At 49.4% G+C, this 12,197-nt stretch overlaps 2 protein-coding genes across 3 annotated transcripts in view; both read left to right on the top strand.

The window, feature by feature from the left end:
• SPI1 (Spi-1 proto-oncogene) overlaps positions 1-5,687 on the top strand; it is a 17,394-nt gene extending 11,707 nt beyond the window's left edge. Inside the window, exons 3-5 of one of the 2 annotated variants that reach the window (XM_069091611.1) lie at positions 1,055-1,242; positions 2,287-2,443; positions 2,896-5,687. In XM_069091611.1, coding sequence (XP_068947712.1) covers positions 1,055-1,242; positions 2,287-2,443; positions 2,896-3,215 — 665 coding nt within the window. In that variant the 3' untranslated portion in view covers positions 3,216-5,687. Of the gene's footprint in view, positions 1-1,054; positions 1,243-2,253; positions 2,444-2,895 lie in introns of both variants that reach the window. The other variant, XM_069091610.1, reaches the window with a different exon arrangement.
• Positions 5,688-7,712: 2,025 nt separating this feature from the next.
• The window catches only part of MYBPC3 (myosin binding protein C3), a 24,412-nt gene continuing 19,927 nt past the window's right edge, over positions 7,713-12,197 (top strand). Inside the window, 4 exon segments of the mRNA XM_069091609.1 lie at positions 7,713-7,828; positions 9,804-10,070; positions 12,095-12,194; positions 12,196-12,197. The exon segment at positions 12,196-12,197 is cut by the window's right edge and continues 75 nt beyond it. Coding sequence (XP_068947710.1) covers positions 7,804-7,828; positions 9,804-10,070; positions 12,095-12,194; positions 12,196-12,197 — 394 coding nt within the window. The 5' untranslated portion in view covers positions 7,713-7,803.

Genomic DNA, 12,197 nt, shown 5'->3' with positions numbered 1-12,197 from the left:
CAACTGTGTGCACACTTTGTGTTCACACATACACAGGGTGTTCATACATGGATGTGTTCACACAAAATACACACAGACATACACAGGGGTGTTCACACATACACAAGTGTGTTCACACAAGTGTGTGCACATATGCACAAGTGTGCTCACATATAGAAACATGTTTACAAACAAGTGTATTCGCATGTATTCATACCTGTGTATGTTTGCACAAAATGTGGACAGACATACACAAGTGTGTTTATACACAAGTATATATATATATACACACACATACATGTACATACATGCATACACATCTTATTCATCAAGCCTCAATGATTTTTGACAGTTTTTGAAGCCTAGACCACATTTTCCTCTGTTTAGATTACTCCAAAGAACATGCCCCTGGCACAAACACTGCTCAAACGTCAGAACTTCCCAAGACCCGCCTTTGGAGGGTGCCATCCTCTCTTGGGGTGAGAGGCGGGCCTCCTCCACCTCTGGAATTTCATGTCCTCCCCACCTGGAGTCCTGGGTTTGATACCCACCTCTGACATGTAGAGGCTGTGTGACCTTGGGCTAGCCCCTTGGCCCCAGAAGTCTTGTTTCCTCATCTGTGAAATGGGTATAATGGCACCTGCAGCAGCTGCCTCCCAGAACAGTTGAAGGAATCATGTGAAATGAAGGAAGCAAAGCATTTTGTAAACCTCAAAGCACTAGATAAACACTGGTATTGTTATTGTTGTTGTGGATGGATGTAGGTCCATAGATGGGGTGTAGGGGGCAGCTGGAGAAGGAAGAGAAGGAGCAAAGATGGGAGTGGGGTAGAGCCAAAGGGCCTGGCTTCAATAATCCCAGCCTTGTGGCTCGTGTGACCTTGGACAAGTCACTTCCACAATCTGTGCCTCTATAAGAGGAGGGTGCTGGCCCCAAAGGCTCCTTCTCGCTCTAGCTCTTAGGTCCTGTGGCCCTTTGACCCTGTGGATGCCTTGATTTCTCCCCCCGGGTTCCCCCACGTCTCCCTGCACTGAGGTTTGGAAGTCCTCTCTGACAGCCCCTCTGCTCCCCATAGACCATTACTGGGACTTCCACCCCCACCACATGCACAATGAGTTTGAAAGCTTCGCTGAGAACCACTTCACAGAGCTCCAGAGCGTCCAGCCCCCCCAGCTGCAGCAGCTTTACCGTCACATGGAGCTGGAGCAAATGCATGTCCTGGACGCCCCTGTGCCCACTACCCATGGCAGCCTCAGCCACCAGGTAGGAGTCCGGCCCGAGCAGAGGAAGCCTCTGTGGAAGCCTCTCTCCTCAGTTCTGCCCCTCTCTCATGTCCCTTATCCCCATCCCTGTCTGTCCCAGGAGAGCCCTCCCAGGCGGCCTGTGGTGAGGCTGCCTGGCCCGTCACAGGAAGCTGACGTGAGCTCTTACCCAACACAGCTTCCTGCCAACGGCCAGAGTGCCAACTGCCACCCCCCACTGACCCCCTGACTGACCTCCCACACCCCAGCCCAGTGCAGTGGATTCAGAGGCAGAGGTCCTGGGTTTAAAAGCCACCTCTTCCCTTTGCTATCTTCTCCCTCATCCACTTTTCACACTGGCTCCAATGACCCTCCAAGAAACTCCCTTCTCTGCACCTGACCCTCTAGCTCTCCCTCTTGACCTCACCAACACTGAATGACTCTCAGTAGCCTTGGTTTACCTTTGAGCACACATCCTTCATCCTATTAACCCTCTCCAATACCCCCTAACCCCTGACCCTCTGGTGACCCTTAATGCTCCAGTGACCCATGGTAAGTCATCTGTAAAATGAGAATGAACTTTATGGCCACTAAGGGCCTTTCTGTCTCCACATCTATAATACTTTGACCCCCAGTGCCCTTTCCTGTTCCCACTGACCCTTCGAGAAGTCCCCCAGGTCTTGACTAACCCGTGATCCTGACTTTATCCAACACATAGCACTAATTTTACTGATGGCCCAAAGCCCACAGCACTCTCCTAATGCCCCCCAATATTTCTCCTGACCTCAGTGACCTACCACACTTAGCACTCCACGACCACCTTCCCCAGGGCCCTTCAAAATTCACTCCCAATGGTGCTGAACTGATCCTCTTGTGTGCCTATGCCAAGCATCTGGTCCCACCAACCTCCTCTCACACCCAATTTGTCTGCTCACGGCCTCCATGTCACAACCCCCCCCCTCCCCTGGCACCGTGATTCTGCCTCCCTTTTCTCGGCTCACTGATCTCCTCTCACTGGTCCCTGTGTCCCCAGGTCCCCTCACTGGCCCCTCTGCATTCCTCCCAGGTCTCGTACATGCCCTGCATGTGTCTTCAGTACACCTCTCCCACCCAGCCCAGCTCTGATGAGGAAGAAGGTGAGCGGCAGAGCCCCCCACTGGAAGTATCTGATGGGGAGACCGAGGTCCTGGAGCCTGGCCCGGGAATCTTACACGGAGAGACAGGTCAGTGGTTCTTCCATTAAACCCCACAGCAGTTTTTCCCTGTAAACCTCTGCCTCATTACATCTATTCTTTCTCTTGGATTTGTGACATTGATTATTTGAACACCGAGTGTCAGATTTGACATTTGTTTCTGTCAAAGTTCATCTTATTGAATTCTCAAGCTCTCAAGAGCTTGTAGGGTGCAGTTGCCGAGTGTGTTGGCCATCCTTCCCAAGCCAGAGGTCAGAAATCTTGGCTTTGTCATTCAATGGTTGTGTGGCCTCAGTTTCCCCCTTGGTACAATGAGGGTCCCTTCTAGCTCTGAATCTGAGGATCTAGGGCTATTGTGGATTCCTGACATGAGGGGGGACTTCTCCATATCCCTAGCTTTGACCATGGCTGAGGATAGAAGATGGGGGCAAGGGGAGCCAGGACTGTCGAGATAAACTGAACTCCCTCTCTCTTCCCTCCAGGCAGCAAAAAGAAGATCCGTCTCTACCAGTTTCTTCTGGACCTTCTCCGCAACGGGGACATGAAGGACAGCATCTGGTGGGTAGACAAGGACAAAGGCACTTTCCAATTCTCCTCCAAGCACAAGGAGGCCCTGGCCCATCGCTGGGGCATCCAGAAGGGGAACCGTAAAAAGATGACCTATCAGAAAATGGCCCGAGCCCTTCGGAACTACGGCAAGACGGGCGAGGTCAAGAAGGTGAAGAAGAAGCTGACCTACCAGTTCAGCGGGGAGGTGCTGGGGCGGGGGACCCTGGTCGATAGGAGGCACCAGCCCCACTGAGTGCCTGCCAGCCCACCCACACCCCCCAGTGCCGGGCCTTGGCACAACCCCACATCCCTGGCCCCTGCCTCCATGGGACAGGAAGGGGAGGCCCAGCCTGAGGGGCTGGTACTGGTGCCAGGGTGGGAGGCCAGCCCCCACACTCACCTGCTGCATTAGCTCCCCCCACTGCCTGTAGCATTAACCCCACGTCTAGGCCTTATGGACCGATAGTATAAAGGCCTCAGTGGGTGACAGACCTGGAGGTGTCTGTTTCCCCATCATCCTAATCCTCACAACCCTCCCTCTTCTGAAATCTTCAGTCACCTCCTAGCTTGTCTTCTCCCAGGCTCCCCAGGACTCTGGCCCTCACCTCTCATTCAGGGCTCTCCCCTCCAGTCAACCTCGGACCACAGGGGTATGTGCACCAAGTCGGCCTCGCTTCATGCAATTGGGTATATTTCTCAGGAGCTGCCTGTAAGTCAAGTTTCTGCAAATTGAATCCTCTGTTAACTGTCCCTGGAGGGGCTCACTAATTAAAGGGATCCTCCAGTGAATCCTTTCTTGAGAAGCAGAAAATCATTTCATGAAATGAATCAGTGCATTGTAACTTATCTGAGGTGACTCTGGATTTCCAATGCCAGGTAATTTATATGGAAGTTGTGTATTCATCAGCTTCAATCTGGAAGCTAGGTAAAGACAAAGAAATGTGAGAAAAGTCTTAGAGCAATCCAAGTGGGACCACCAAAGCTCTGGCACTTTAACAGGAGAGCCCCTCTGCCCTCCGTTAGAGCTGACTGACTCTAGGCACAATTCTGATGTGCTTGGTTATCGGCTTCCTTCCCAGTCTACAGCAGAAGAGAAACAGCCAATTAAAAGCGAAACAGCCTGCTACAGGCAGGCACACTGAAAACAGAAAATAAGGGTGGGAGGAAACAGGCACAAGGATTCAAAATAGCCAGTGGTCTGGGGCCACTTAGGGCAGGGACAGCCAGCCCCACTCACCTCTGTAGGTCCAATGTATTATAATCCAAGATTTTCTTTCCCATGATGACTCTGAGCCATCAAGAAAAGTGTTCCTTATGACTCATCTCCTCGGTTTAAGAATATGAAGACACATATAGGAAAGATATTTCAGAAATGCTATTGGAAATGGTTGAAATAAAAGGATTTTTGGCGCTTAAATGAGTCAGATTTGGTTCTATGAAACCCGGTTACCCTGAGAATAGCTCCCTCAGCTGACTTCACATTCACCTAATTCCACCATTTTCCATGCCTCCTATGTGCCAGACAGAATGGAAGCTCCTCAAGGTCAAGGATGATTTCATCTTTGTCTTCCTATCCTAAAGAACTCTAGCATGATGGACATAGTAGGTGCTTAATAAAAATTTGTCAATTAATTGATTTCCTGAGGAGTATAACAAGACAAAGGCAAAAAAACCCCTTCAAAACCACACCCCAAATAGCATCTACATTCTACTGAAATGGTTCCCTGCAGTGGATAAATAAGGTGCTCTTTATGTAAAGCAGGATCCACCTGAAATTCCATCACTGACCTACATCAATACAGTGTTGAGATGATGATGGCATTTGCCCAGTCACTCCTTTCTTCCTTGCACGGGGCCCAAAGGTCCAAAGGAGTGACCAGAGGTGTGATTGGTGATGTGAAAGGGCCACCTGCCCAACACGGTGCCTAAAATCCCACTGTTAGAAATACTTCTTTGGGAGAAGGCTGGGAAACTCCTCTGAAGATCGCACAGATTGGCTGGGAGGGCAGGTCAGGGACAGAGCCTTTCTTTACACAACAGTGCTGACCAGCTGTCAGAAGAGAAGGTCGTCGGAGAGCAGAGAAAGATGATAAGCTATGGGATGGATACGGGGGGGGGGGGGAGAAAGCAAGGGAGAGGTCGGGGACCATAGGGGGTCAAGGGCATTGGCAGTGCTGTGAGAGGACACCCCAAAGGAATAGGGGTGAAGACAGGACTATGGGGGGCAGCATGAAGACGTGCAGTGGTGGGAACAGGAGAGAAGAGGGAGCCCCAAGACAGAGGACGGCAGCTGCCAGCAAACTTTGCGCTTTCCTCAATTTTGCCAAAGGAAACTCACCAATATTAATAATAATGAATGAATCCAGTCTGTGAACAAGCGTTTCTTAGATGCTTAGCTGATCTTTAAGTGCTATACGAACGCTAGCTTTCCTGGCTATTCCAGTTTACTACGTGTGGAGCCCGGGGCTAAGCACTGGGGTTACAAGGAGAGACCAAAAAGAGCCCCTACTTTCTTTTTTTCTTTTCATTTTTTAAAAATTCAGACTTAAATACTAAAATACACCATAAAGAAAAGAAAAAGAAACATTGTAAACGTATATACAAAATGAGAAAAGAAAAAAAAGCGTGTCATGTGCACAGCAGAATGTAAGATTCCAAATACGTAACAACGTTTCCATTTCAAGAAAGCCTCTATAATAAATACTACATGTTGTGTTGAAAACTATCCATCTTTTCTGCTTCCTTGTAAGATTTCTTTTGTTCTCTGTTACGCATTTTTCTCACTTTGTTCTTTTTCCTTCCTCCCAAGCTACAATTAAGCGCAGATATATTTTTATATAGCTATATACATACACATACATACACGTAGATACATATATAGACATATACTTTTCCTATCAAATTTTACTCTCGATCGATGTTTCTGTGTTTGTGTGTATCTCTTATTTCTATTTTGTGGCTCCTTTAATTTACTTCACTTCTACCCACTACCTCGTCCCTCTATTACTTAACCCACTCTGCCTCCAAGAATCCCTCCCATTCCCATAAATCCAAACACCCTTCTGTATCCCTGTTGACCTCCCAAGCCCATTCCAAGGAGCTCATATCCATCCACATGAAAACAGCTCTGTCCATCCAAGACAGATACCGAGGAGATGAAGAAAATCTCAGGGGGAAGGTGCTAGCCATGGGGGGCCCTAAGAAGACCTCCTGCAGAAGGCAGGCTGGGTCTTTAAGGAAGCCGGGAGGCCCAGGTGAGGAGGGAGAGCAGTCCAGGCACAGGGGACAGATGGTTCAGTGTTATCTTCAGCGGCCACTGTCGCTGGTTTGGAGACTAGGTAGCAGGTGGGGAGGGGGCCCATCCCTTCTAAACCCACTAGTCCCTGCTCGTTCAAGCCTTGACTGACACCACCTCTCTCAACTTCCTCCCCACTCTGATGTGAGGCTGGGGGTGGAGTACCCAGCTCCTCCCAATGCCTTCCTTTATAGAAGGCAGAAAGTGGACGCTCAGGGCACCCCTCCACTTGGCATCCGCTGCCCTGCCTGGTTTCCACTCCATGGAACAAGATTCCCTGTGCCAGGTACCCCCAGTGTCCCGTCCCTCCCCTTTCCTGCTTCTTTTTGTGTATTGTCCCTGAGGTCCCGGAGGGCAAGGACCATCTTTCTTTTTATTCCTTGTCTACAGCTTAGCCTAGTGCCTGACACTGGGTGCTTAATAAGTGTTGATGATAATATTGGACTGGATGAACCAGTCCCTACCCTCACGGTATTTGCTTGCATTCTATATGGGGGAGTCAACAATAACATAATATGTAATATAACATTATTAATAACTCACCTTTCTATCATGCTTTTAAGTTTTACAAAGCACTTTGCTCACAACAACCCCATGAGGTAGGTTGTAAAATGTTTATTAACCTCATTTTATAATTAAGGAACCAGATTTCAGAGGTGACTCAGCCCCCCTCTGCTCATATAGGTGTTAGCAGAACAGGCATCTATGTAGCCTAGAGCTGGAAGCAACCTCAAGGGCCATCTTGTCCAATTCCCTCATTTTATAAATAAGGAAACTGAGGCCTAGAGTGTTACTTTCATCACAGGCAGGATTTGATCCCAGGTCCTTTGACTCCAGAGGTTGGCATTTCCCCACTGTGTCACATTCCACTGAACCCTGGTTTTCAGGCTGAAGGGCCAGGGCCCCTTCCCACCACAGCCAGCTGCCTTCATGTCTTGGGCCTGTGACCCCAGGATTGTACCACCTCTGCCCCCTCCTTGTATTCTATAGTACGACCCTGACCTTAATGTTGAGGGCTGTGGGAACCTCTGGGGGACTGGGAGTCCCCCTGAATGGGACAGAGAGAAGGACCAGATAGAGATCATGTGTGGAGTGGGGGTAAATGACACCAGCCAGTTCAACAGAACCTCTTTGGGGGCTCAGCTAGGTGTGGGACCATTAAGTGGGTGCTAGGGAAGAGGGAAAAGGGTAGGGGGTGGGTCCAGGCCACTGACTTCAGAGAGGAGGCTCTCCCTTGGGAGAGAGGTCACTTGGCCTTTAGCTGGGCTTTGATCACATTCCTTTACTGGCCCTGTCTCCTATCTCCCCACGACAGGGAGGAGGCTTTCTCTGCTCCCTGGAATTTGTCTATATTTAGTCCTTACAAGAGCCCACAGCTGATAAGGAGCCCCTGGTGATAAAGCTGGGGGGGGGAGGATGAGGAGGTTGGGGTGGGGGAATGCTTTATAGGGCCAGAGACACTGGTGATCTCACTCCCTCTGTCTGCTCCCTGCTCCTTTGGTCAGTGTCGTTGGTGGGTGCCCAGGTCCCAGGAGACTTCCTCAGGATGCCAGAGCTGGGGAAGAAAGCAGGTAAAGATACCTGGGGGTGGGAGGCTGAGAGGGGATGGGGCAGGAGGGAACAGTGCACGTAGGGACGGGGGCCAAAGGGGCTGGTCAGAGAGAGTAGGGCTGGAATCCAGGTGGGGGGGATCAGAGGCTTGTAAGGCCCTGCTACCCTAGAGAAGGGATGTGAGCAATGGGGCTGAGACCTCTCCCCACTTCTCAGTCCTCCCCCTTCTTCCCTCCTGTCTGGCTAAAGGAGTGAGCTGAGAGGGTTTGAGGCAAAGAAGAGTCCAGAGGTCCAGCTGCCACTCCCAGAACGTAGGGATGGATTTGGCATCACAAAGACCAGGGTTCAAGGACTGGCTTTGAAACTTACAGCCTGTGTAACCCTTTCTCTAACCATCGATTTCCTCATCTGTTAAATGAGGGGCAAGCTGAATTAGAGGGTCTCTAAGGACCTCTGCAGCTCTGACCAGCATTCTAGAACCTATGAATCCAGACTCTGTCAGTTACTACTGGTGTGACCTTGGGCAAGTCACTTAACCTCTGTGGGCCACAGTTTTCTCATCTGTATAATGAGAAGGTGAACCTGAAGGCCTTCATTGTCCTTTCCATTTATAACAGTATATGACCTTCCAGGAGAGGGCAGCTCCCAAGAGAGGAGAGGGCTTTGCTCTGCCCATCCTGGCCTCTTCCCTCCTATAGACAAGACTCCCCAATGCCATAGGAGGCTCTTGGAATAGGGATGGGGCCTGTGGACCCCTGCTGGGGAATATGACCAGAGAGTCTTAACTTTGGGGTTCCCCTGGTCTTCCATCTCCTACATCCATGGTGGGTTTTATTTTTACAAATCCCAGGTTCATTTTCCTGTCAGTTTTCCCACTCCCCCACTCCTCAAATCTTCTCCCCTCCAAGGTCACTCAGCAATAGGGCAGCTGGATGAAGGTATGCCCCTCCTGGCACCTGTCTTTGGCTGCTTCCCTTCCCCAGCCCCCAAAGCCTTATCACAGCTGCTTGTTATCAGTCTGAGGCCCAGAGAGATAAATTTAGTCAAATTCCAGGCAGGGTCAGAATTCTCCTCATTTCCTCCTCCCCTTTCCTTGGCCCTTCCCCCAGCCCAGAGCCCGAGAAACAAAGACTGATACTGGCCCGAAGAACAATATAGGATAGTGGGCAGCAAGGTGGCCCAGTGGATAGAGCCATGGGCCTGGAGTTAGGAAGACCTGAGTTCAAATTTGGCCTCAGACACTAGCTGTGTGACCCTGGGTAAGTCACTGTACCCAGTTTTTCTCAGTTTCTCATCTGTAAAATGAGCTGGAGAAGGAAATGGCAAACCACTCCAGGATCTTGGCTGAGAAAACCCAAATGGCGTCATGAAGAGTTAGAAGCTATTGAAATGACTGAACAAGGGCCCCTCAGGATAATAGGATGATCCTGTTTTCATGAGGAATGATGTATACATAAGGGGTGGCAGAAGGGGCCCGGCTCTGCTGCCTTCCCAGTCACTCCCGTCCAGTTACCTCCGGGAAGGGCGAAGGCCATGACTTAGGAGGCCACCCTGGGATTTGGCCAGGGTGCCTGAGGGGAGGTACCAGGCAGAGGGCTTCTGGGCCAGGCTTGGAGGAAGGAGAATCTTGGGACAGGGTGGGCTGGGGGAAAGCACTCTAATATGGGAGAATCGGGGGGGTTCCAAAAGACCAGAAAGCCCCTGCCCCCTCCCACACCCACAAGTCAACCTCCCCCTTCCCATCTGAATCTAACGCTTTCTCTGTGACTCTGAGCAAGGAGGGAAGGGTCCGGAAATGGGGAAAACTCAATACCTGCCTGAAATCTGGCTACATGGGACTCTCTCTGGGCCCCATACTGCTAACAAGTCTCTGGGGAAGGACAGACAAGGTTGGAACTGCCCTAGGGAGCTGGGGGTTGGGGGGATGGAGGGATCACACCAGGGCTGAGGGGCAGAGGGGTGCTTCCTAAAGCTGAATGGTCAACCCCAACTCAGTTTCAGCATTTAGCAAGAAGCCCAAAACAGCCGAGGCAACGGTGGGCAGCTCTGCCCTATTTGAAGCAGAGACCGAGCGGGCAGGCCTCAAGCTGCGCTGGCAGAGGGCAGGCAGCGACATCACAGCCAGCGACAAGTATGTGCTGACATCAGAAGGCACCAGGCACACTCTGACCGTGCGGGACGTGGGACCTGCTGACCAGGGGCAGTATGCCGCCATTGCAGGCTCTTCCAAGGTCAAGTTTGAGCTGAAGGTCAAAGAAGCAGGTCTGTGGCCCTCCATTCCCTCCCTACTCTCGGGGGTAAGGGTGGGTCACCCTCTTCTGTGTGGGCACCTGCCCTTCCTGAGTCCCATGAATCAGTCTGGGCCAAGAGGACAAGCTGAACCTGGGGCCTTCCTGGGGTCCAGCCAACCTCTAGAAACTTGCCCCTGGGAAAGAGATTCAACCTCTCATTGTCTAGGTCTATGAGAGTGAGTTACAGAGAAAATGTAAACTTGCATCGGTAGAGAGAGCTTCCTCATCCTGAAGTATCATATACCTATGAAATCAACAGGTTCAGACACTATCCCTATTTCTACTGTGTACAAGGCATTGCTAGGTTTGGGAGATATGAAGGAAAGACCCTCAGCCCTCAAAAAGATGTCATTCCACTGGGAGGAAGAAGGGTGTATAATACAGAAGAGATGTAAGGTCATTTAAGGGTAGTGAGAACACTAACCAGTGGAGGGATCAGGAAAGACTAAGACACCTTAGCCGAGCCTGGAAGGAAGATTCCAGACAGAGCAGAAGACTTGTGTACATTTATGCAGGAAGAAAGGAGATGTTGGAACACAGAACAGGTATGATTATAGGGAGTAATGTAAAATAAGGCTTGAAAGGTAGGTTGTGGAGAACTCAAAATGCCAGACTGAAGAGTTTATTTTTATCCTAGAAGCAAGAAGGGGCCACACTGAAAGTTATTAAGCAGGGGAGTAAAATTCATCATAATTGCAAAAAATAATGTGATTATATCATTAATGTTTCTGACAATATATAGTACTTGTTCATTTTTTTTAAAGCATAGGAAAAAGAGCCCATTTTCTGATCAAGTAAGTACTATGTACCTAAAATCACATGGCAGCATTATTAGTAACAGAGGAATTCCAAATGCCTTACCACTGAGATGAGAGTGAAAGCAAGGATGTCTATTGTCATTCCTATTACTTGATCTAGCATTAGAAATGCTAACTATCGCAAGAAGACAAAAAAAGAAATTACAGGGTCAAGCAAAGGTGAAAAGGAGGCAAAATTCTCTTGGTCTGCAGGTGATATGATGAATTGCTTGAAGAACACCAGAGATTCAATGCAAAAATCACTGGTAACTTTAGTAAAGTGGTAGGTTAGTAATGATCCTGCAAAATCATCAGCTTTTCCACATATGACCAACAAAAGCCAGCAGGAGCGGGGGGAAAATGTGGTCATACCTATGTTTGTTATTTTTGAGTCGTTTCTCAGTCATTTCTGATTCTCTGGACCCATTTGGGATTTTCTTGGCAAAGACACTAGAGTGGTTTGCCATTTCCTTTTCCAGCTAATTTTATAGATAAGGAAACTGAGGCTAAGTGACTTGCCCAGGGTGACACAGCTAGTAAATGTCTGAGGCCAGATTTAAACTCGGGTCTTCTTGATTCCAGGGGTCTGACATTCTCTGGCAGTGACAGTGAGTACCACCTAGCTGCCCCCTAAACCTATGTTTAGGAAAATCATTTTGAGATCATAAATTTATAACTGGAAGTTATCTTAAGGATCAGCTAGTCTCCATTTGACAGGTGGAGAAATTAAACCTCAGAGAAAAGGCTTAACTTGACCGGGATCACACATTTAGTGGTTTCAGAGACAGGAATTCCTCCCAGAACGCCCAAGCCTCCAAGACTCTCTTCACTGCCATACCAGGACTTCTCAGATCTAGGTGGGCTGGTGGCTGCGGGGTCAGACTTGGACCATGAACAATCAGAGATTTAATCCCTCCTGAGGGACTTACTGTGTGACAAGGGGCAAGTCATTGATTCCTCCCTTCATCAGTCTCTTTGTCTGTGAAAAGGGCAAAGTAAAGGCACTTCTCTGCCAAGGTCATTGTGAGGATCAGATAAAATAACACACATAAAGTGCTTTACAAACCTTACTTCTATATAAATGTTGTTATTATTATTATCTGTGCCCTGGTAGGGTGCTTGTGTATAACTTCTGGGAATATGGGACGGGAGTTAGGCGCCTCCCCATTAACTATCTCCTTATTGTGGTTCCACCCAGAAAAGCCTGACCCAGTTCCAGCCCCTCATGAAGCACCATTGCCCTCTGAGCCCCCTGCCCCAGGTGATGTTCCCACTACAGGGTTGGAAGGATGCCCTCCAAA

The sequence above is a fragment of the Petaurus breviceps genome, unplaced genomic scaffold (genome assembly GCF_028583685.1).
Source record: "Petaurus breviceps papuanus isolate PSGF00001 unplaced genomic scaffold, PetGlider_PUasm1.0 188, whole genome shotgun sequence".
In the NCBI taxonomy this organism is placed as follows: domain Eukaryota; kingdom Metazoa; phylum Chordata; class Mammalia; order Diprotodontia; family Petauridae; genus Petaurus; species Petaurus breviceps.
The sequence above is the reverse complement of the archived record's forward strand: the minus strand, read 5'-3'. Positions and strand labels throughout refer to the sequence as shown.